This window comes from Taudactylus pleione, unplaced genomic scaffold (genome assembly GCF_031769625.1).
Source record: "Taudactylus pleione unplaced genomic scaffold, aTauple2 ptg000652l, whole genome shotgun sequence".
NCBI classification, from domain to species: domain Eukaryota; kingdom Metazoa; phylum Chordata; class Amphibia; order Anura; family Myobatrachidae; genus Taudactylus; species Taudactylus pleione.
The window spans coordinates 1,561,784-1,588,235 of NW_028285054.1; the positions used below are offsets into that span (position 1 = coordinate 1,561,784).

Here is a 26,452-nt window from a genome sequence, read left to right on the forward strand (position 1 = left end):
AAGCAGGGGAACGGATTTCAGAATGGATTACATTTTTCTTATTTATCTTGTTTGATTCCACCCATTTTTAACCATTTTAAGAAGATTCCATTAAAAAAGACAGCAAAAGCGAAACCTGTTAATCATTGATCAATAACAGTAGTTAGCGTAAATAAATCTGTGCACACCTTTTATAATCGCCAAATTAAGCATCCGCCGGGCATGTTGGGAGAACAGGGTTTTTCAATTATTATTTTTAAATATTGTTTTCCAGTTCCTTCTTCCTGGACTGTTGGCATCTTTCCAGCCAGTAAGAGTGGTAGCTCAGTGCACACCGGATTAGCGCTAAGCAGGAATGCCAGCCTTTGTTTTATTTTGTGGTCTGGCAGGCCGCCACCGCTCTTTAATTTCATGACACTTTGAAGCTTGATGTATAGCAGGAATCATGCCACAGGCACTCGGGGCTCTGTACCACACTTACAGGTTCTAGCTTACATTGTGCTTCAGGGGAAAGTTACTCTGTTTATTTAAACCAGTCCATTGATATATTCGTCTGTCACCTCTGCCTGTGGAGTTCATTTAACTTCAGTGATGTTCCAGCACTTTCAACCCTGCAAACTGTAGATTTCTCTTTGTTTTATACTTGGGCAGGGTCAATGCAACCTTCTGACCCCCTGTTGTGCAGAGCTGCATTATATGTCGGAATTACAAATAAAAACTAATAGTAATGGGGATAGCTTGTTCCTTTCTGTCAATCTTGTATTTATACTTGAGAATACAAGAATACTGGCTTTGAAATCAACATATTTCAAATCTATATTTTTTATTCTAATTTAACCTATACCTTAATTAATTAAAGATAATTCAAATGCTGTTAAATACAGTTAGGATCTTTTTAATTTCATACCAATAAAATCAATATGCATATTTTTATTTTTTTTTATTTTTAATTCTCCAGCTGCTCGTCAAGCACCAAATCAGCGCAATAGTCTGACGGGAGAGAAAAGACTTGAAAACGGGGTATGTTGGACCACCTTATATTTGATGCGTCACTTTTCTGTGCAGCTTTAACAAAACGGCAAAATGTGCTTTATGCTGGTGTGCGGGTTGATCTATTCCTAGTTATTTTATGGTCATTATTACTTCATCTTCGTTGTAGTTTTGAATGTTTCTATTTACATTTTGTCTACTTTGTGTTACACATTTTCCGATTTTGATTTGATTAATGAGCAGATTAAAATATTTCTAGAAGTCTATTTCTTATAGATAATTGGGTGAAACTAAACCCCTTTTCCAAAGGCCAAAAAACCTGGGTTATTGCCAGGTCTACCTGGGTCAGGCTGCAGTGGAAAATGGCTCCCGAAAAAATAACCCGGGTCAATTTACCCGGCAATCCTCCTACCCAGGTCTCGACCAGGGTTGAACATGGGTAGTACCCGGGTTACATGGCAGTGAAAACTGACTCTGCCCTGGTTAGGGCGACCCGGGTAGCATTTCTAGACAGTGATTGGAGCTTCTGAGGCCCTTTTGTGGCCTCAAAACATTTAATTTTTAATGACATCTATAGGTTTTTACAGGGCTGACCCGGGTTCAATGGAAACAAGACCGACCCGGGTTATTCCCGGGTTGAAGTGCAGTGGAAACAGTGTCTGAAGCCGGGTCCGACCCAGGTTGGACCAATGTTCAAAATCCCGGGAAAAGAGATATGTGTAATGTGGCACAATGAAAGTACTATTAATGTTATCGGCACGGAGAGTGCACGCGATATGAAATGTGTCCGTGCACCAAGCCACCGACTCTGGCTGCTGTATTTACTACTGTCTGACTGGGACTCCATAGGCCTAATGAAAAGTGTCTCAATGTATTAGGAGGCTGCACTCTACAGAGCATATAAATTAATCTCATGGCCGCCTGCTCGGGCTGGTATTACAGTCTGTGGTATAGCAGCTTCCTAGTGAGTATCTCTACTTATTACTGTGTGCATCGTCTTGCTGGCACCCTTATATCGGGAGTTTCTTGTAGAGCTGCGATCAGTGTAATGCAAGAGAAATTGTCACCATTATATTATTCCATTTCTATTGACTTGTATTTACTTTTCTCTCTAATGACTCGTTATACCTTAGTTTTATTTGTTTTATTTTATTTCTGTGTGAATATTATTTGGACGTCAGATTGCAGCCACTATATTTGTAGTTGCATTGCGTGTTTGGAGATTGAGGACCTTATTCAGAGTCGGTCGCAAGCGCCGATCCGCTCGTAACCAACTCGATGGTTAGTCCTGCGCACGCGGAGCGGCCGCACTGCGCGTGCGCAAGCCCCGGAGCGACAGAGAAACTCTGTCGCTCCGGAGCTCGCTACCAAATGGGCGGCTGTCGATGTTGATCGACAGCTCGCCCCGTTTGGCAGGCGGGCCGGGGGGAGTGGTTTCCAAAACGGAGGCGTTCCTTAGCGAACGCCTACCGTTTTGTGGGTGGCCGCACTGACATAATCAGTGATGTCAGTGGGGAGCTTCCTGCTGTATCAGAGCAGAAAGCTCCCTGGGGCTTACGAGTGCCCAGACCCAACCTTAGGGTCTGGACGTAAGCTCCGATGGTCGCGATGGTGGTCGGTTGTTAAGCTGTGGGTGTTAACCCACAGCTTAACGATCGACAAGGAGGCGGTCGTTCAGGATGCAAGCGGCCGCCCTGATTCAGTGCGACCTCTTGCAACTAACGACCGCCTCTGAATGAGGTCCTGAATGTCTTGAAACCTGGCTGTGTAACTGATAGCACAATGTCCAGGCCTTGCAATGTGCATGGACTTCCGTTACTCCTGTTGCATGGAGGTGTTTCATTTGTAAGGACTAAAGCACATGATACTAGTAGAGAATATGCTTTCAGTGATGATTATGCACACATCCTCTGCATAGTTGTCAGATGGCTCTGATATACAAGGACCCCTGTAAAAGACATACTGGCTTGGACATACTTACAGTACAATTGTGGTATTAAAGGTCAACTCCTGTATGTCGACATGGTGACAGTGATCTAATGTGGATATTGTAAATGTCGGCATATTTATAATTCAATTTGCCATGTGCTTTTACTGTAAACCTAACCGCAGCCTAACTTTAATATCTGTCGACATTTTAGCTGCCGACATGGTGTCGACATTGTAAATGTCTACATGTTAAATGTTGACATTCTGTCCACGCTAAAATTCTGACTGTTGACTATATGACTACATACATCTCGTACAACTTTCACTTAATGAATTGCTTAATCTTTTTTTTGCACTTGCATGGCAATGTTTTTTGGTTTTTTTTCAGCCATGTATTTATATAATCTGGCAGAGTTATTTTTGTTGCCCTGGATGTGACGCTGTTCTGCCGAGCTCCCTGCATTGAATGTAACTGTGTACAGAGAGCAGCATTGTGCCTTGTTCAGGGCACCACAAATACATAACTCTGCCTGATATAAAGAAATGCCTAAAAAGCACAGAAGTAAGCTAGTAACACAAAGCAAAGTATTTAGATAACAATACAGAAGGACATGTACAAGCCATTAAACTTAAACTAATCTGACGGTGGGAAATCTCCTCAGTAGGGTGCAGTTGTTCATTAACTGACCGCGTGCTACTGTTTTTGTGTTTTTGGCGGCATCGCTCAGAATTGCTTATTTATTGCACCCCACATAGTCTCAGATGCTATTGCACTAGAATCTAGAATTCTGTCAATCAGTGACTGCCAAGGTGCCACCCTGCAGCCCCCACAGTAATGACCCTCGCAATCAGCAATTTACAAGCCTAGGGACTGAGGGGTCTATTTACTAAGCAGTGTTAGGAGACAGAGTGATAAGGTGCCAGCCAATCAGCTCCCAACTGTCATCTCACAGGCTGTGTTTGAAAAATGACAGATGGGAGCTGATTGGCTGGCACCTTATCACTTTTCACTCTGTCTCCTAACACTGCTTAGTAAATAGACCCTGATTCCGTTAGCCACGAGGCAACATCATAGCCTTGCACATTGTTATTTTTGCTCATATTACTGGCAGTTAAGCTAATGAAACGTTGCTCAGCTTTCAGCCAGGGCCCCCTCTTCCTCCGCCCCCTGAGATCCCTGATGAAATCAGTCACTCAGCACAAATAAGTACAAATATTTCACTCCCTTCTAGAGGAATGTATCACGGTCTCGTGGAAAGAAACAAATGAGCTTATCAGATGCCAGGATGCTATGTCCTCGATGTGTTTACATTTGCAGTTAATAAATGACCGTTCTGAAGTTCATCTATCTTCCAGTAGAGTTAGGATAAGTTTTACTATTGCAAAAAGTGGCTTATTTATTTTTAAGTATATTGTTTTTTAGTAGATTTTCTATGCAAAGTCTTTTCCATACTATTTATCGTAAGTAACAATCCCATTATACATGACAAGATCCTCATTTAGCTTGGCAAGATGAGCTGCGCATACACTCTTTTACATAATAATTATGTTCCCTTTTAATCGGTCAAGCCATCAGAAATTTGAAGTAGTGCTCTTTAAGAGTTTAAAGGGGGAGATGTGTCAAGCCGTGCCAAGTATGGAGAAGTGGACACGATGCCCATACCAACCAATCAGCTTCTGCTGATCATTTTATAGACTTAATAAATGCTACCTCAAAGCTGATTGGTGGCTATGGGTAAGGTGTCCACTTCCTCGTTCTTTGCACTGCAGGACACATCTCCCCCCTACGTGTACTTATGGCATCACACTGCGGCTTTCCATGTGTACATCTGAGTAGGTGGCAGACTAGGGCTGTAAGCACTTGAGTGGTTTTCTAATCGCTGCCAGGAGCATTTTGGAAATAGTGCTCATTGCTGTCTCTCTTCAATTGGAAACAATTATATTAGAGCCGGCAGGGCATACAGCGTGTTTTTAGCTCTTAGTAGAAGTTGTGAGCCTGTGTCACACTGCTGGTAATGGGCACGTGTACCCAGGGGCGTAGGGAGGGCGATTCCAGTGGAGCGCAACCTCCAGGCGCTGAAAGTGTCCGGAGGCGACACACACTGTGTACCCGGCAGCTGTCTAAGCTGACAGCCTGCCCGGTTCCAGCATTGAACTGTGAATGCTGGTCTCTAAAGTGATCGGAGGCTAAGGAAACCTCAGTTCGCTTCAGAGGCCAGCGCTCCCAGTAATGACGTCACCCGCATCACCGAGGAGCCTGCACGGCCGCGCCTGCTGGATCTAGTTAGATCCAGTCAGGGCGGCAACGACAGCCCGGACGACGGCCGCGATAGATCAGGTAAGTAATGGGGGGGCAGTATTAAGCAGTACTTTAAGGGTCACCACTACAGGGGGCAATGCATATGGGCACTACTACAAGGGGCACAGCATGGGGGGCACTACTTTAAGGGGCAGAACTACAGGGGCAATGCATATGGGGACCACTACAGGGGTCACTGCATATGGGCACCACAACAGGGGGCACTGCATATGGGCACCACCATCAGTACATATGACATATGCCGCCAGTACATATGACTTATGCCACATGGGCACCACACCAGGGTGCATTGTTTATGGGCACTACATTTTGGTACCACTACAGGGGGCTGTCCCTAAACTTTATTATACCAAGACTGGCTATATCCCAAGAGCTTAAGATGTTTTTTTTTTTTTTTTTTTTTTAAGGCACTTGAGCCCTTAATGGGCTGCTCAGTTTCATGGATCCCGCTGTTAAAGACAAAAAGCTTAAATGACCAAGCACAGTTTGTCCATTGTGCTTGCTTTGACTTTGCAGACTGGTGTGTGACTCCAGTCAGTCTGTGCAGAGTGTGTCACAACCAATCAGCTTTTAACTGTCATTTTATTGGCTGTGCTAGAGAAATGACAGAAGCTGATTGGTTGCTATGAGCAGCTGCTCAACTTTATCTCTCCCCATGGATTGATACTGCCATCATGGATATTTAAGGTGGTTTGCTTTTAGCGAAAAGCCTGGCAGACAAATAGCACGCAATCACTTTACCAATACACAGACTTTCATATATGTATGACAACGATCAGTGTACACAGTATTTTTGACAGTGTTAAAAACCTTTTACACTGACGGGAGCATCTTTGCGTTGCTTAGACATTTGCAGGGGGCTTGGCATCAGGGGTCATTGTGAGAAACTGTAGCTGTTCCATGTTGACTATGTGTGAACTAGATATGTATGGCTTCCTGTGCTATGTATCATAACCCTGATTGTGACAGTGATGGGAGTCGTAGTAGACCAGCAACAATATTTCTCCGTCATCCCTGTGTTTGCTGCCAATATACATTACGCTGGTTCATGCTTAGCTGTGGTAGCTGACTGTGCTGCAAAGTCACATGCTGGGGAGTCTGGACTTGATTCAGAGAGTTGGACTTTGCAGAGGGGTAATTAAAATAAAGCATGTTGGTGCCTGCTGCACTTACACAGCAATCTCTCCTGGAGAATATACTGTTTTTCTTTTGTTTCTGATTTTTTCATGGCACTCCGTCTCCCATTCCGTGGAACTGTGTGTGTGTGTGGTTTATTTTTCTTTACGGTTTTCTTTGACGTAGTTATTTGGCTCCATTTAGCTCCTAGCCATATAATTTAACCTGGTTAACCAGCTAAACAAAAACCTTGATCTGAAACTTAGAGCCATAACAAAGCTTTATCTTCACTTTCAAAAGAAATGATTTACAATATATAAACTATTTATCTGTTTCCTACATTTGATTTATATATCATTTATTTTATAAAATATACAGATTCTTTATTCCTCGGCTGCTAACCATTCGCTAACAGTATCTAGCAGCAACTGTCTGGGGTCAGCTCCTGGGTGGTGGTCCCTGTCCATGTTTGTAGGGATGTTTCTATTGGGTGCAATCTAATCTGTATATAAAAGTACAGTTTAAAATACAGCAACACTTGAATGCAAATAGTTCAGCTCTGACGTTACTTTATTCTGTTTTCAATTTTTTTGGTTGGGGCCCCTTGCGTCCGTGTGTTGTTTTGCTGGGAAGTATTGCGTGTAGCGTTCAGTTTTGGGTCACGCGTGATGCGATTTCCAGCCCTTGCGCTGCTCCCAAACGTCACAATTATTTTCTTTTTGCGCTAACCTGGGCTCAGTAAAGGGCGTATTTATCAACAAATCGATCTGGGCGAGTTACTAACGCACCATGATCAGATTGCAGGATATGATCTTAGTGCCGGCATGTATCAAATAGGTAAGAGTCCGTCTCTTCACTCCTGGGCCGGCTGTATGTATTCACATTCATTCATTAATTCAGCAAAGTTAACAGATATACAAAATTAAGTGGAAAGTTTGGAAGATGGCCTTTCTGTAGGAATGGGTATGTTTGACCACCGGAGGTGGTCAGCCCGGCGGTTCAAATCCCGACACCGGCAGCCCGATGCACAAGATCCCGACTGCGGAGGTAAGTTAAGTATTCCTAACACTCTTCCGCCCCCATCTCCTTTAGGGGTGCCTTACCCTAACCTCTCCCCCTAGTGCCTAAACCTAACCCTCCCCGCACCCTAAACCTAACCTTCCCAGGGGGGTGTCTAACCCTAACCCTCCCAGAGGGGGTGCCTAAACCTAAGTCACCTCGGGGTGTCCTATACATACATACCCCCGGCGTTGGACGACCAGTCCGGCATCCTGTCGGGTTCCCGACGTCGGAATTAACATAGGCGTCGGCATTTCGACGCCTATGTTAGATCCCTTGCCGGGACTATGCTGTCGGTATTGAGACCGGCGGGCATGCGTCTGCCAGTCTCATTACTGCATACCCTTTCGGTACAAAATTAAATGGATGATATTGCAGGTAAAGATCGGTGCTCTGTCACCATGACATCAACGGAACTGCACCAACAAACTTCTCTTCCTGTGTCTCGCCTATCTCTGACCTTGGTGCCTACACTATGCCCAGTACATGCTTCTCTCATCCAGGGGTCCTGCAGGACAGAGTTTGGCCACCCATGGTGTACACAGGACACTGGGATTTACGGAATCGGTATGAAATACCGACGGAGGAGATACCGGCTATCAGTACATTGACAGTGGCATCCCGATGGTTCAAATCCTGACAGGGGAACTGTAAGTAATGTTCCCCTGTCCTATTTACCCCCTACCCTCCTTTTTTTGTACCCTAACACTAACCCTCCCCCCTTAGTGCCTAACCCTCCCCTCCCCCCTTACCCTCACCCTCCCCCCTTAGTGCCTAACCCTAACTTCCCCCGGTGGTACCTGAACCTAACCCTCCCGGCTGATAGATTACCTTGCCCCGGTCTCCTTTCGATCGGGATGACGGAATTTCAGCGTCGGCATCCCCATTCATGTCGGGATTCCAGCGCTGGTGTTCTCTTGGTGATCAGAACTCCGGCAGCCGGCATCCCGATCGTCGGGATATTATCTACATCCCGAATTTACATGTGTTCTCCTATACTCCAATGAGCTTCTAACCCCAAACCACCATTGGGCGTGACTGGATCACATAGCCTCAGTAAGCCCCTTTTCCCATCACAGTCTGACTGAAGCGATGGCCGTTGAATTTATCAATCTGTTATTTTCATACAGACTGCTTAGATGAGGATGATGATCAGAGAACTGTGCATCTGAGTGGTGTTCCTATCAAAGTACCTACAGGACGGGTGCACATGAATGGCCTGCACTTATGTAACACATCAGCTGCTGCTGGTCTCCTTCTTTTTCCTGTTTTCCTTATTTTCTTAAATTAATGTCAACTCCTCACCAGCCAAGTTAGTATAAGCAATGAGCTTCCTCTCCCTGCGGCATGTTTGTCCATGTTAAATTAAATTTGTGCAAATCATTGTGGATAAATGCAAATAAAATGTAAGAGGAAGGTGCCCAGATATTGCCGTGTTCCCAGCGGAGATCAGGGTGTGCACGGGAGGGGGTGGGGGTTCCGCCGCAGTCAGACCTCGTGCAGCGAGTGTGCAGGGTGCAGGTCATCAAGCTGATGGGAGCTGACAGCTGGCTGATCTTGCCTTGATTAGGTGCCTGACTGCTGGCAAAATCCACTAGCCTTTTCCGTTCACCGATTGCCGGTCTGCACACACAGACAGCTTTTCATATTGATAAATCATGGTGCCAATGTCAAATTAAAATGGTACGAACAGAGAGACGTGCCTTCTGGATTCCTCCTAGCCCAGCGGACTTACTATTCTGCACTTTAGTTATCGCACTTTCTATTTCTCCTGCTTTTGTATGGTTTGATTTGTATTCCTCCTTTGGGGCAACATTAAAAACTAAGGAAACAAACCACTAGAAACTCTGCGTCCGTGCCATGGAATTGACGCGCTTGGAGAGCGTTCAGGAGTTTACATCCGATGGGGAATTCAGTAAGATCAAAGTGTCCTCCTACACTGTCACATGGCAGAACGTAGCCACGGTAAGACCTAGATACAGGTTCCATGCTCCCTCTGTCACTCGTCTCTCGTTTTATTTTCTTAAGTTATCTTATCAGATTTATTATGATCCGTAACTTTGTATGTGGCGGTCATGTGGCGCGAAGGATCGGTTACACTGGGATATATATATATATATATATATATATATATGTGTGTGTGTGTCTATATATATATATATATATATATATATATATATATATATATAATCTTATGTAAAAGACAGGTGTCCACGGCGATTACAATAGTTTTGTGCCAAATATGTGTGTTTTGTGGGACAAAGTTGTCTTCTTATATGGTGATAAATGAATTTGCACAAATACCCTGTTTAAAGAATATTTATTTCTACTCATTACTATTTCCTGACATCCGAACTGCCTCCTAATAGGTCATAATTCACTTTTCTGTTTTTGTGCCTTTCTGTATTGCTCCTGTTTAAAGCCATGCACGGCACAGATCACACCAGGTACAGGATGAAGGCTTAGACATGCTATAAAACCTTTACTTCCATGACCGTGTACATAGAATAGATACACAAATTATATATTTGCTGGGATGTTTTGCAATCATTTGTATCAATTTGTTTCATATTTTATTTTTAAAGTGGAAAGCGAGAAAGACGCATCCTTTTCTCTTTTACCTTCGAGTTCCCTGGCGGGATGCGGTCAGCATGTTGGCGATGGCTTTGTCGCATTCATAATGATGAGAATGTACACTGTCGATAGCAAACATGTTGACATCTGCAAAATGTCGACATGTTCACAGTGGTCCCTACTATGTAATACACAAGCTGTAAAAGTCATCTCATCTTTGTTAGTTTCATCCTGGTGGTTCAGATTGGCCGATGTGTTTCCAGTTTGGGGAGAGATGGAATGTCTTAGTGATTGTGGATAATCCGATCTCGGAGCTATCCCCCCATGTAGGGGAACAGCCGGTGTTACAATGATGGACACTTGGCAACAATATGAGGAAACGGTAAGCCCTGTGTTTCCTGCATCTCTGCCCTAACCCACTCATTTCTGATATTTTCCTTCACCCCTCGGCTTTAGCACATTGCGTGATATATTATTTTATCAGAGCGCTCCTTTAAGCATAGTGATTGACTGACTGGGTTAGCGGACTGCACCTAAATGCACAGTACTGTACCAACCTATAACATTTAGCGATCGGACATGTATTCCTATATAAATGCTGCAAATAATTGTACTTGGTGAATATATAAGGATGCTGTTGGTCAGTTTCTGATTAAGGGCTCTATTTACTAAGCAGCATTAGGAGACAGAGTGAAAAGTGATAAGGTGTCAGCCAATCAGCTCCCAAGTATAATTTTTCAAACACAGCCTGTGAGATGACAGTTGGGAGCTGATTGGCTGGCACCTTATCACTTTTCACTCTGTCTCCTAACACTGCTTAGTAAATAGACCCCTAAAACCTATTACCCCCCACTAGACCATCTTCGGTTTTGCAGTAGCAAACAAGGGAGAATAGAAAAATGAACGTCGTTTTGTTTGTGTGTTTTATGATCTAGAAGTCGCTCTCAGATCATTCAGCTTATTATTTTTCTCTAACTTAATACACAAGATTACTATAACTATGCTCCAACACATGTTTAGCTGTAATTAGGCTATTGCTATATCCATGTTGTCTGTTTTGTTCACCTGTGGTCAGTGAATAATACTCACACGATCCCGTGATTTCACACAAAACAGATTTGTTTTCTTAATATTTCTGCAGTATATGAATTGTAAGCACATTAGGTCTCACCAATATGGTCGGTCTTCCCGGCAGAGGCTGATAAACACCTACCCCGTAATTTCCTGTCTGCCATGCAACAGTTTTTATCTTTAAATAGACCTTAAGGATTCCATGGCTTCAAATTATATCTTGTATGATTACAGCTGATTGTATTATTTAGCGCTTGCAGCAGGAAAAAAAATCTAAATTCTGAAATTCTGTTTGGAAGAAAATACCGGTTATGTAATATGTCTTACCATATGTTTCATCGTGTTCTATGCGTTTGCAGACAAGCTAGGTGACAATCCCCTATAGCAAAGGTCTATTGATCCCTGGTCTAAAATCAGCTATATTTAGGTTTTATTTTCCACATTGCTTTACTTCATACTTCCCAACTCTCCCTGATTGTCAGGGAGACTCCTTGAAATACAGGTTGAGTCTCCCATATCCAAATATTCCGAAATCCGGAATTATTTTGTCATGACTGAGATAATGAAACCTTTGATTTTTGATGGTTCAATGTACACAAACTTTGTATAAGGCACAAATTATAAAAAATATAGTATAAAATTACCTTCAGACTGTGTGTATAAGGTGTATATGAAACATAAGTGAATTTCATTTCTGTACACAAACTTTGCTTGAGCCACAAAATTATTGAAAATATTGTATAAAATGACCTGCAGGCTGTGTGTATAAGGTGTATATAACACATAAATGCATTCTGTGTGTATATGTGGGCCCCATTCCCAATATATTTCATTATGATATACAAATATTCCAAAATACGGAATATTCCAATATCCAATATACCCCTGGTACCAAGCATTTTGGATATGGGAGACTCAACCTGTAGTAACAATCTCCCTGACTTTACCCCCATTTATGTAGCTGTTATATAAAAAAAAATCAGAGATATGTACATTCAAATGGGATCATTAGTATCAATTCCCTGCATTGGTTATATTATTTAGTAAAATAATATATTCCTTTCTGTTTTATATTTTACATATGTACCCTGTTCATTTTATCATGGTATATTGTTTTTGAATCAATGTGTTTGGAATTTTACCTAAGCAACTATTTCATATTAAATACGTATTTTACTTACAATATTCATGCTACATCATTCACCCACTTTTTTACCTTAACCCTATTCACCAACATACTCTTTGTGTGCCCTTCAAGACCCAACCCCACAACCATTTCTATTATCTAAGTGATCTAGGAAGGGATCACAGAGGTCTGTGGCAGCCCCTTTAAAAACATGTTTCTCTCTCCCTTCCCCTCATACTCAATCCCCCTCTCCCTTCTTCCCTTATCGCCTGAGGAAATAGCGCGGATACACCCTCAATTTTTTCAAAAGTAGGTATGCATTACTTTAAGGAGTTAATGCATTTAGAAGCAGGTTTGGTCCTGCAAGCTGTTCTCACGGCGAATTGCAATTCCATTCCATACTCGCATGGTATAATCCCAGTATATTTGTGTGTGTTTGTGCCCACCCCGCTGAGCAGATGAAAAGGTTGGGAAAATCTTTATTGTAAGGTATATATTGCAGGACACACTGTGGAACCTCTGGTGCACCCTTCCCAATTAATAATCAAGCCCTTGAAGGGGTTTAAATAGTATAATTTGGCCAATTAAGACATGTCGGTTTTCAGGTGATTTACGGTAAAAAGCTCAATGGTGGGTTAAAGTAATTGTTGACAAATTGGATACCGCAGGGCACTTTCAGAGGTGCCACGGGTCGGTGATCCAATCCCAAATCGAATTTGTGACCAGTGTGAAAGGGAATAGTAGTGCTTGTGGCCGCCAATGATGGAATACGTGGGCAAACAGATGCGCAACTGCATTACTGACCCTAAAGATAACAGGTTAGCACAATTCTTTTTATATTTTTACTGATTAACTCATCAGTATACTTTTGGCTTAGGTGTGCCGTGAACAATATGTTGAAACTCTAAGGAGCTGTGATTTGACAAAGCTTGGGAACCACTGGGTTAAATGATGTGGGACAGTTATATGGAGGTGTAATGATGTGGGACAGTAATGTGGAGGTGTAATGATGTGAGAGGTATGTGGAGGTGTAATGATGTGGGACAGTTATGTGGAGGTGTAATGATGTGAGAGGTATGTGGAGGTGTAATGATGTGAGAGGTATGTGGAGGTGTAATGATGTGAGAGGTATGTGGAGGTGTAATGATGAGAGAGGTATGTGGAGGTGTAATGATGTGAGAGGTATGTGGAGGTGTAATGATGTGAGAGGTATGTGGAGGTGTAATGATGTGGGACAGTTATGTGGAGGTGTAATGATGTGAGAGGTATGTGGAGGTGTAATGATGTGAGAGGTATGTGGAGGTGTAATGATGTGAGAGGTATGTGGAGGTGTAATGATGTGAGAGGTATGTGGAGGTGTAATGATGTGAGAGGTATGTGGAGGTGTAATGATGAGAGAGGTATGTGGAGGTGTAATGATGTGAGAGGTATGTGGAGGTGTTAATGATGTGGGACAGGTATGTGGAGGTGTAGATGACATGGGACATGTATGTAGTGGTGTTAATGATGTGGGACAGGTATGTGGAGGTGTAGATGACATGGGACATGTATGTAGTGGTGGTAATGATGTGGGACAGGTATGTGGGGCCTTCACAATTATGCGCGCACTGGGAAAAGGGGTATCTCCCAGACCAATCCAGCCCGAGATGTCTCAGGCTGCTCCCCCACTGGCTCTCAGTCAAAAGTGCCCATTATGCAGTGCCCCCTGTATTTGTGCCCTTTATGCATTGCCCCCTTAGTTTAGCTTTACCCTTATGTAGTGCCCCCTGGCTGAAGTAGTGCCCCTCTATGCAATGCCTCCAGGCTGGCCCCTCTATGCAGTGCCCACTTAAATAGTGCCCCCAGACTGGTCATGGCCCCGGCACCAGCACTTACCTTTACTTGCTGGCAGCTCACCCGCTCTCCCGCTCGCCGCTGACTGGATTTAACTAGATCCAGCAGGCGTGCGGGGCAGGCTCCTCACGTCGCAGGTGACGTCATGACGTCACCCGCGCAGTGCATCACTCTGAATGCTGGCCTCTGAAGTTATCGGAGGCTTCTTTAGCTTTAGCGTTCCACGGCGGAGGTCGGCGGGGAAAAGTGCCGGACGGCAGGCTGTTTCTGCCGGGCGATGCGCCCGCAGAAAACAGCCTGGGGAGAACACTGCCATGGGTCTGTTTGTCGGGGCTATATAAATATATTTTTCCCCTACATTTATAGTTTTTGTCTTCATACGGGCCCCTTTGTTATTAGGATCCTAATCCATTGGAACATAAAAAGACTGATTACATTATCCCCTGTAGACTGCGTCACAACAATGCCTTTTTAAAGTTTCACGAGCCCCTTGCATAGTAATATGTATGTGTCCTGTGCCATTATTATGTAGTGTGTCCTAGTAAATAGACGTTCTAAAGCAGCACATGAGATGGAATAATGTTTTACATCTGGCAGAGCATGCTGTGAGTTGTAGTTCTATATCCGGAGAACTGATCTAAGGGGGGGGGGGCTGTATTTATTTGTTCAACGGAAAACTGATTGTACGAAGAGCGAATAGCCGAGTGACCCCATGATTCAAAGTAACCTCTGTAATATTTGAATCAGTTTCTGAAAGCACATAATCCGAAAATCCCCGCACACGTGCCCCTTGTTAGGAGGCATCCTCTCCGGCTTTCTGGGCCCTTCTTCCCCTGACCTCCCTAACACTGCAGCGAGGTGCTAATAAGCTTTTAACTCTTAGTCAGCAGCAGAAGAATGTCACATTCAGCATATTATTGCTTGCATAAACACAGCAGCTTTTTAGGAAGGACACAGAGGCTTGTTACACGAGTGGCGGCCGTGACCCCGCTATAATGTTTTATCCTGGCTGCTACCACTCCCTGGCAGCTCTGTATGAGTTATGTGCGCCATGTAGAAGATATTTCCGTGTGCCTTGTTCCCCTTAGTGTATATTAATGCATTATTTACCTAGGGAGATGCAAAGACTTGCGGAAGCAAACTAGTATGAAACACTGCGAAAATGACAACGCTACACTGTAATAATATACCGATGAGCGCAGGAGACTTTTCCTTATTTAATACCCAATAATATTTCTAAAAATATCTAGACTATAAATAAACATCAGTCAATATGTGCATTCCCCCAGTAATAGAAACGTTTTAATAGGGTCATAATGATTTCTAAAATGGTTGTGCAAAGTTCTTCCCGTATTATTGCAGCTATCCGTGCTGCCACCTGTTGCTGCTGTTCTCCTGTAACGGGTAAACGGATCGTGCTGGACTCGTACCCACTGGGGACCAAATTCCTGCTTTAGTAAAGACATGTAAACAGATATTTGGAATAGAACCCATTGGTTTCATTCACCCCATACCCAGTAGCATACTGTATGTACTCATAGCCCAGTGTGTTCGTTTTTCACCACCTGTGAACAGTCCATTTACCTTTCCCAAGCGTAAGAGCTATTTAACCGCCACATGTCAAACGCAGTCACGCTTTACATTTGTTGTCATTGGCGTTTAATACAATGCCACTAGGTAGTGACAGATTTTTAGTTGCACAAATTTGTGCAATAATCTTTGTGCAATCACTCTAGTTTTGCTAAATGCCAATTCTGGAAGATGTTAGAATACCAGATTTCTTGGGTATGTTTGCAGTTAATAGCATAAAACGGCATATGGACGCTGTTATGTTTTTATATGTCAGTAATTACCGGATATATCTAATTTTGTGACTGACCACCCCCTGTGGGATGCAGTCAGGAAGCCGACGGTTGAAATGCCGACCCCCGGCTTCCCGACTGTCTAATCCCGGCAGGGGTCTAATGACAGGCAACGAAATCCTGACGCCTGTCATTTTACCGGGAGCCTGACGCCCGGCATGCCGAACGATCCCCCGCCTGTATTGTCTTAGTTCTTGGGCAGCTTTTGGCACAGCTGATGTTGGAAATGGACTGTATGAAATATCACAAGTCACGTAGTTCCGTCAGTGTGAGCGCACACTCCCATTGTTCTGGTGTGACCACAATGGACCTGTTGCACTCTGTATTTTTTTTATTTCTTGTTTCTATGTTGATTATTCAACCAAATGTTCTGCTATGCGGAGTCTTGGCATTTCTATAGCCAATTCCTGGTAACAAAAGGATGGAGCTAACACACCCTCCCTCCTTCACATACAAAGACATTACACACCCTGAACTCTGGAAGGGAACTTCTATTACTGAAAAAAGGCCAACGCACACACTGAACTTAACCCTGGAAATGCTGGTTGGATTTGTGTATACAGGGAGTATTAGTTTTCGCACTGCATGAGACTTTGTACGGGCCATTGCTTATTTGTATAAGGGGATAATGGCAACCAATCAGATGCTTGTTATGTCTCTTATTTTTAGAGAACCTTATCATGATGGATATTTGAATTTAAATGTGCGCAGCTATATTTGCCCTTAATACAAGTAAATCTCTCAATATGAAGGGTTTCATGCTGAGTTGGACGGAATTACATCTACAATCGCGTTCCCAGTAGAGGTGCATTTATACCCCTTTCACACCAAAATACTGGGTCCGACCTGGGATACTGAACTCTTTCGTCCCATGTCACAGCTCTTCTACACAGCACCTGGGACACAGGTTATTCCCGTGTTGCCCCCTATCACACTGGACCCATGCCTGTCCTACCAAATGTGTGAGTCATTACAAGTGGACTTTTTGTTACAGGCTCACAAAGATGAGTTATGACAAGTGGGTGTCAGCGCTCCTGAACCGCCAATGAGATCCTTTTACTGTAACCTGGGTTGAATTAACCCAAGTCGTGCCATTCACACTGTCGGGGTTCCGACATGAGATTAACCCTGATCGCGTTTTGGGTAGCGGACCCACAACATTGGTAAAGCCTTTCACACTGAGCCAGGAGCCGGTTTGCGCCTCTTTGGCCCACAATAACCCAAGTATCCGCTCGGGGTTTTACTTAGCGTGCAGAGGCCCTGATTCAGAGCCGGACGTTCTGAAAGCGCTCGCTCTGAATCAGGGCGTTTTTTTTTTTTTTATTTGAGCGGCCACCTGGCCGCTCGCATAGCTGTGGGTGACCACCCACAGCTATAGCGAGCGGCCAGGATGATGGTCGCGATGGTCAAGACCATCGCTACCATCGGGCTTGCGACGAGACCCTTGTGGTAGGGTCTCATTCATCGCAAGCCCCAGAGAGCTTTCAGCTCTAACAGAGCCGGAAGCTCTCCACTGACATCACGAGTGATGTCAGTGGGGCCGCCCCCAAACGGCAAGTGTTCCCTCGGGAGCGCCTCCGTTTGGGCAGCCACCCCCCCGGCCCGCCCACCAAACAGGCCGAGCAGTCACTCAACATCGACAGATCGCGCCGCCTTTGGTGCGAGACCCGGAGCAACGGATTGCCCGTCGCTAGCCGGGTCTCTCGCATGCGCACGACTGAGACTGCTCCGTCGTGCACATGCGCTGTGGGCCACCATCGACCAGGCTGCAAGCGCTCCGCGCTTGCGACCGGGTCTGAATCAGGCCCAGAGTTGGCTGTATATGCAAGCTGTCCTTGGCAAAGCTAGCCTGTGCACCTGCATTGCTTCTGAAGTGTATGAGCCTAGGTCACGCCATGAGATGTGGCTGCACAGTGTTAGTAATAAATGCTAAAGTTGCCGTACACAGGGCCTGATTCAGACCCATTCACTAGATGTGTACGCTCGCTCCCAGCGTATGCAAATTCGGCTAAGTGACGGCAAGGCAGGCGATCGCACGGCAATGCATAAGCGCACCCACTATGTTTTGGCGTGCGATCACCCTGTGTATGCAAGACGCTCACCAGTCTGTCTTTAGACGCCCACTAGCACACGTCATCTCCAGGAAGTGTATGTAACCATCGGTACATCGGGTTCCATCGGAAGTGAATGCGTTTGAGGTTGACTATACCCTACCGCAAGCACTGCGAGCGCTTCAGTGTCTAAATTAATCAGGTGACGTGTACTATGATGCTGCCTCTTAATTATGCACGCCTCTGCAACGGCGTTAAGATGCTCAGGTACGCCTGCGTTCACACCTCCTCTCCCCACGTTTCCAGTAACCTGCCCCTGTTACCACCCACAAACGGCTTCTCCTGTCACTCATTCAGCTGTGCTGTCTATGCCGGGCGAGCGTACGCTTCCCGATCGCTTGGTCCAGTTTGTGCACACGCACTGCGATGCATGCGCACATTGCAAAACATCGCTAGCTTCGAACGATCGTTTGCTAGCGAACGGGTCTGAATCAGGCCCACAATGCATACACAATATAGTACATGCCTGGACACTATTAGCAATAATCAATAGTCAACATTCCATGTAACATATTAGAACAAACCTCAAAGACAAAATAAAAATAAGTTAAATCCAATACACATCTTCTAACCTTTTTTATAAGATGAAATGGGAATCTGCTTTGTTGCTGCAGACAGATTGCAGATATCACTGTAATAATGAGACTAGATCGCAGCACCCACATTAGAATAGCGTTACCGTTAGTGGGAGGGCTTCAGACGCGTTCAGCCAATCAGAAGCAGCTGCTGATAATCATTATCAGCGGCATTTTGCACCAGAGATGGATCACCCAGGAGCTATCCGCCTCCATACACGCACATAAGTGTCTTTCTTGTGGCTATCGCAGAATGCATTTCCATTAACACGCCCTTGCGGTACTTTGGCTGCGCTTACACCTGATTCTACATGAACCCCAAAGTGCACAGTCTGTGTATATCAGGGCCTCTAATGAGCGGAACGCCTGGTAATCCGGCACTACTTTATTATTTAGCAAAACAAGTATTACGCTGTTGTTTTACTATTATTATTCTAAGGAAATGTGTTTGTACGCTATTGCTTTAAGGAGAGTACAGGTTTTAAACCTATCCAGCTAGGTTTGATTTCAAATCCTTTAAGTATATAAAAAGCATCAATATGCATAATGTATTTAATGGAAGAGCAGCGGGGCGGCCTGGACTATTGATGTCTCCAGTGTATAGATGTTTCGGGGCACGGGCGCTGCCTGCTAGAGCCTACTCCTTTTGTTTTGTTGTGGGTTTGGAAAGGGAGGATCTAATGCTCAGGGACTGGTATTAAGCTGTCAGAACGTGTGGGATTGTACATGGGATTGCTTAGCCTCTGTAAAGTGAAGATGCTTGTGCAGTGTCCCTTCTCCCTGTCACTCACTGATCAGCCTCCTGCACCCTCCTCACCTTCTCCGAGGACTGACGCCTGCTTCCCATCTGCACCATCACCTGCAGACACTTAATAGGACATTGGCGCAATATCTGTATCCCAGCGCTATGTGGGTGAGGAGGAGAACCCAGCACGTCAAGCTACAGGTTTTGCTCAAATTTCTCTCCACCCCCCCCCCCCCCTTTTAAATGATGCATTTATTTCTGCTACTTCCTCCAGGGCTTAGGAGTGGGTGGTAGAGCATTGTTTCAGCTTCTCTAATGCTGAATGAATTAAGAGGATTTCCTGCTGGCTCCTGCACTAATTGTATTTCAGGATTTGCACACAGTCCCGTAACCCCTTTATGCCTCCTGTGACGGTTTTAAAATACACAGGGTGAGATGTAGCAAATCTTGGAGAGGGATTAAGTGGAGAGAGAGAGAGCACAAACTAATCTGCTCCTAACTGTCACTTTTCAAACACAGACTGTAACATGACAGTTAGGAGCTGATTGGTACTGTATCTCTCTCCAAGATTTGATACATCTCCTCCACAGTGGAGTAATGACTGCTGAAGGCTCCTGCCTATGGTATTTCAGGAAATTTGCTAAAAGAAGTGAATGGGTTAAACTCCTAAATGAGCGTAGTATGCCTAGCCTGCCTTGTTAATAATAGCTAGGTGGCACTCCTTGCTACTGTTATTTATCATACATGTATTGTGTGACTTCAGTTTACTTACTGCACTATAGTTGACATTTCTATACACCTTTTGTGTTTTCTATATGTCTGTTATTATATAACTGGAGGATGCAAAGCGCTGTATAGTGAGCCTGCATGTCCGACTGGGCACTGCCTGCTCTTATCACAGACGTTCTGTTGTATCCCAATGCACGGGCAATTACGGCTCTTCACAGAGACCTGGAAACTTGGCAGCCCCAGACGTTTGTAGTTTCTCCTTTTGCAGTGTGGTTTGGGGTGGCAAGGTGTAGTTTCTATGCCGCACATCTCAGGAGAGTGGCATAGATAGTGTTCCCACTATTCCAACAACAACAACAACCTCTAGCTATGTACAATTTATGGAGGTGTGTTTTACTAAGTACAGGTTGAGTCTCCCATATCCAAAATGCTTGGACCAGGGGTAATTTGGATAACGGAATATTCCGTAGTTTGGAATATTTGCATATCATAATGAGAGATCTTGGGAATGGGACTCCAATATACACACCGAATGCATTTATGTTATATACACCTTGAACACACAGCCTGCAGGTGCTTTTATACAATATATTCAATACTTTTGTGGCTCAAACAAAGTTTGTGTACATACATGAAATTCATTTATATTTCATATACACCTTATACACACAGCCTGAAGGTAATTTTATACAATATTATTAATAATTTGTGCTTAGACAAAGTTTGTGTACATTGAACCATCAAAAATCAAAGGTTTCATTATCGGTCATGCCAAAATTATTCTGTATTCCGGGAATATTTGGATATGGGAGACTCAACCTGTAATCTAAAAATGAAATTGAATATTCCTGAATGTATGAAGTTGAAAGTCCCAGCATGAGTGTGGTTCAAAAGGTCGACAGTGCAGGTCGACTAGTTTTGAATGTCGACAGTAAAAAGGTCATTAGCTTGACCATCATTTTGTCGACTTGTATTTAGGTCGACAGGCTTAAATGGTCAACAATCATAAGGTCGACATTTAACATGTCAATACTAGCATGTCTACCTTTTTTTTTATTTTAGACCTACCCTTAAACCTAACCCCGTCCCTAAAAATCATGAAAAATACACGTGCCGACATTTTCGTGTCAACATAATTAATGTTTACCTTTTTGACTGTGTCAACCATTTAACACTTTTGACTTAAATTCATGATAGTCGACCTAATGGCCACGTCACCTTTAGTTTTTACTGTCGACATTCAGAATGTCCATCATCTGGATTCATTATAGGCTGGTATCCTCCCAGCATGCCTGGCTGGCATATATACATAACTGGTGAGTACATGGCTGTCTTCCACTGTTGCAGATAATCCTTACTGTCTGCACCCGTTACTGTCTCTGCTATAGCTGATGACACCTAGCTTTATGTGACCTGGCACTGCTCTAGTTGATAACCTGCATCAATGTCATACTATGGATAACGGGATGGCAATTAGGTCCCCAGGCTGTATAGTGGAGATTCTTTATTGTATTTTTTTATACCTGACATCATCCTAATGAGGAAATCCTTTGCCTGATTTCTCTACTGGGTTGTCTCGTTTTTGAAATCATGTGACAGATTTATTAAAACTTCTAAACAGGTGAAGTGGGGGGGTGTTACCAGTATAAACTAGAGATGTGCGCCAATCCTCGTATTTTGGTTTTGGATCTGGATCCCCCCTGGTTTTGGATCTGGATTGGTTTTGCCAAAACCTCACCGCCGTGTTTTGTTTTCGTGTTTTGGTTTTGGATCTGGATTTTTTTCTTAAAAAATCATAACAGCTAAAAACACATAAAATGGGCCTGTTTTTGTTCCTACAGTATAATTCACCTCAATAGCGTTCCCGCTAGTCTGTTTTAGTTGGGCGCGGTGCCCTGCCCTCCAGAAGGAGGGCAAAAAGCGCCCTGCCCACACAGCCTGCGGGTGCCGTCTTCACCCGCAGGTCACAGTGTCCCGGGGGTGGGAAATGTGTGCTGACCCGGTCACCGCCGGTGAATAGATGCCGGGCGCATGCGTCCGGCATCTATTCTCCCTGTCGGCAGCGCTTGGGGGCTGCCCGGCGTGTCCGTAAGTGCCGGGCATGCCCCCAAGAGTGACGAAAGGGGGACGTGTCTTATATACACACCCCCTTCTCTATGGCCACTCCCCCTTTTCGGGCGAGTGCGCCTTCGATGCGCGCACAGAAGTGCCCTCTTTAACTCCGGCGCCCTGCCTGCTGCCGGAGCTAGAGTGAACACTACCTCAATAACATTTATTTCCAGTAATTTCCAATCAATTTTGACCACCTCACAATATTATTTGTTTCATCTAGTTAAGGCCAAAAGGTTGCATCCAGCTAGCTGGCTGACTAAGCTAAGTGACACAGCGGGCGGCATGAACATGTGGCAGTTCAGATTCTAATTACCAATACGGATACAGTGTCTTATACAGTGTGGGTTGGATACACCAATAGTGCACTTACTGTAACAGCAGTGTCGGCAGAACGGGGTTGCTGGCAGTGTCTTCAGTACATGGAATGGCAGTGCTGCGGTGCTGCCAGTGTCATCAGTGAAGGGTACCGGTGATGTCAGCAATGCGGGGGTGCCAGCGGTGTCCTCAGTGCATGTGTGCTGACAGTGTCGGCAGTGCAGGGTGTCGGGTGCTGGTGGTGTCCTCAGTGTGGGAGTGTCGGCAGTGTGGGGGTCGCTGACTGTGTCCTCAGTACGTGGGGCAGCAGTGCAGGGGTGCTGGAAGTGTCGGCAGCCGGGGGTAACGGCGGTGTCAGGCTGCGGGGGATGGCGGGCGACATCTTCTTTTCAATGGGCTTAACGCTGATTGGCTGAGAGCCGTGACAGGCGGCGCTCTCAGCCAATCAGCGTTAAGCCCACTCAATACAAAATCTTGCGACCTGACAGCGGGGTCGCAAGGTTTTGCCTCGGGTGAGGGATCCGGGGCAGGCAGGGAGATCCGCTCATCTCTAGTATAAACCAATCAGATGCTAGCTTTCATTCTCTATAATTATCTAGGAAATTATAGCTAGGTTATGATTGGCTACTATAGTAACACCTCTGCTTTTCCTTTTTTTTTTTTTTTCCCTAAATCTAGAAATTAATGTCTGATCATGGCTAATACAGAATGAGTAATCTCTGAGACTGTCCTACTAGGAGGGAGATAATTATTTTTACATATTAAACGTTCATAATACATTATTCCTCCATTGTATCACTCCACTTGCTTTGCTCTGCCCTTGCTCACCAACAGATATTGTCTCTGTACAAATGTGCTTTGCTGTCTATTGCACTCATTCCCATATATGTCGCCCTCCATATAACAGCACCCAGCTTTGGCTGTGTTACCAAGGATCACGGTATATGGATAACGGAATCTGTTCTTTTAGTCCTTCATGGTTACACATTGGAGATCTTAAACACAGCAAATATACATGTCACACGGGGTGGGGCCACAATCGCCGGTGATTATAGCAATGCACGGAGCATCCTGAGGATGCTCCTGGGAGCTGTAAGAGCAGCTGTGTGACCGTCTGAAGCGTCCAGACGGCACTACTGCAATCAGGCTGCATGGTGCCATTCTAGGCACTCTGCTAGCCAGATGAGGCTAGCAGAAAAAAGTTCAGAAGGCCAGACCAAATGATTCCGGGGGCCTTATATGGCCCGCGGGCAGGATGTTCCCCATCCCTGACATCCCTGACCTGAACAGCTCCATACTTTTGTAGTTTCTTCTTTTGCAGTGTGTACTTTTAGTGGTTTATGGCAATCTGTAGTCTCTATCACTCACGCCTCCGGATAGCAAGGCGTAGATAGATGGCCTTCCCACTGTTCCAAGTTCCAACAACCTTAGGGAGGTGTGTCCTACATAGGGCCGTATTCAATTTGAAGCGAAAACCTGTTATCGGCGATAATTTATCGCCGATGATGTCATTTTCGCCTGTTTTAATCATTCCCCGTATTCAATTTCAAAGACTTTTCGCCGGCGCGAAAAGTCTTTGTAAGAAAAATGGGGATAACTTTTCTCCACACAATAGGTGGCAAAAAAAATACAGAATTGGGGTTATAGGGTGCAGGCTTAAAAAATATAGCCTGCACCCCTGGGAATATCCCCTAAAATTACTGTGTATCAAAAAAAGTAAGAAAAAAAAATAAAAAATCGGGACAACACAAAAAATTTATTTGAATTATGGGGTTAAAAAAAAAAAAGAAAAGAAAAGGGGAACAAAGTTTTAAAGTAGCAAAATTGATTCAGGGGGGGTCCCCATGTATGCGGCAGGTGTTTTGAAGAATGCTAGTAGTAGCGGCAAGTGCTATTCTTCACCCCTTATTCACAGGCGCATTTATGCACCTGCCACGGCTATTTCAAAACCCTACGCACCTTCCGCAGGCCAAAACGGGGGTACCCATAGTGATCCCCCATGTCAGTACATCATTAGGGGGGTCCCTGGATGATTTCCCGAAAATTCCCTGATTTTAATTTTTTGCCATACTTACCTTTCCGCCGGGTCCCAATTCCGCAGCTTCTGGAATTGAATACGAGGATAAGCAGGAACGCGCCCGATACTTTATCCCCAACAAAAAGCTCCGATGTGGAGCGAAAAGTCTGGCATGCGAAAAGCCCGAACTTTTCGCTCCAAATTGAATACCCCTCTTAGAGGGAAAAAAAATATCTTAAAATGAAATGGAATCTTTCTGAATGCATGGAGTTAAGTCTCAGCACGGGTGTGGTTCTAATGGTCTAAACTGTGATTGGCTGTTATGTGTTAAAACCTATTTGTGTTCTTCTGTGAGCACATTTTTGCTTTTTGTTTTCTTAAGATAGAGAGATGGTTATTATTCATTTCTCCCCTCTCCATATAGGTGGGGAACCCACGTGTGGAGCTGACTCTTACTGAGCTGCAAGACATGGCCACTCGCCAGCAGCAGCAGATTGAGAACCAGCAACAGATGTTAGTAGCCAAGGTAGGTACACTAGGTAAAATGGGCTGTCTAGGCACAGGCAGCTCTACAACATGTAATCAAGAGAACCAGCAGTGATTTCCTTTATAATTAGATGCCAACAGGATTTTATTACACTGAAATCCTGATCTAAAGTTGTGTCGTTAGAATGGTTTATGATTGAATCACATCAGTGATTTGGAAGAGAACACTCCAACTTAACTTTCTAATTACGTGATAAACCAGCCGTAGAATCTAATGCTGACACTTTTTTTTTTTCCTGAACCAATTAATACTTGTATTTTATTACTGCTTCCCTCGCAGATCATTACAGATGGCGGTAGTTATGGCAAGCCTCGGAAGCCTTACATTCCTTTTCACATCTTATATAAACTTAAACCATCTGCGGATTTCTTTTCAATTACTTTTTTTTTAATTTTGTTTTTTTATTTTTTCTTAGTCTGTGAACTGTAGTGCATTATTATAAATAATGAGTCCTGCACAAGCTTTCCGTAGGGTCTATATGACTTTATAGCAGAGTTACTTAGTGGTGGCAGTGCCTGCTGTAATCGTTTTCAGCTCATCCATGTCTGCGTGTATCTACTTTTTAAATGCACGCACAGCGATTCGCACTTTGTTGTAGCGCAAGGCTTTATTCATGCACATAAATCAGCCACTTCAAACCACTACGGCCTAGAACTTATGGGGCGTCCAGCACATTGGGCATGGTGTGAATTCTTTACGTTTCTATTTAGAAATGGTGAAGGTTTAGAAAAAAAAGTTATGTTTTAAAAACCTGTTTTTATAAAAAAAAAAAAATGTTCTACTACTTCTAGTGTACCTTATTTCTTTTGTGTTGTGTATTTTAATAAATGTTAAATACAGATATGTCCTCATACATCTAGCCTCAATACGCCACGCAGCGTGACTTGTCTGGCATGAATGAGCCACCAGTACCTATGAGCGTTGGGCGTCTTTTCTTGCCGAGAATGCGTCTAAGTCACAATACGATGTGACTAGGACGCACCAGCTGACTGTGCTGATGAATTGTATATCTGTGTGCACCTGAGTCTGTATATGAACCACAACGGAACTTGGGATGAAACGAGCTGCGGCCGCTACATTGTAGCACGCCGTATACAGATTCCGGGACTCCGTCGCACAGAGATATACAAGTGTTGCTTATCAAATTAATCAACAGACTCCGCTGATGAGTATTAATCCCCTCGTAATGTGACTAAGGCCCGTATTCAATTAGATGCAAAAAAGTTTCGCGTATTGACACTTTTTGCCTGGTCGGAACTTATCTCCAAATTCAATTCCAACCGGAATTCGCCTAAGCGGAAGCTCAATGCAATGTAATAAGCGAGAAAGTTTCTGATAAGAATAGCAGGTGAAAAAAAGTGCAAAATCTTTATTTTAGGGTACAAACATGGGGAAATGACCCAGAACCCTTGGGACAGTCCCCCAAAGGCCAGATCTGGCAA

The 26,452-nt window shown here is 44.3% G+C and overlaps 1 protein-coding gene across 1 annotated transcript in view; it reads left to right on the plus strand.

Annotated features, from left to right (window-relative positions):
• Nucleotides 1-26,452, plus strand: part of PPP1R13B (protein phosphatase 1 regulatory subunit 13B) — an 82,357-nt gene that overhangs the window by 16,215 nt on the left and 39,690 nt on the right. The window contains 2 exon segments of the mRNA XM_088455271.1: nt 938-999; nt 24,888-24,989. Coding sequence (XP_088311397.1) covers nt 938-999; nt 24,888-24,989 — 164 coding nt within the window.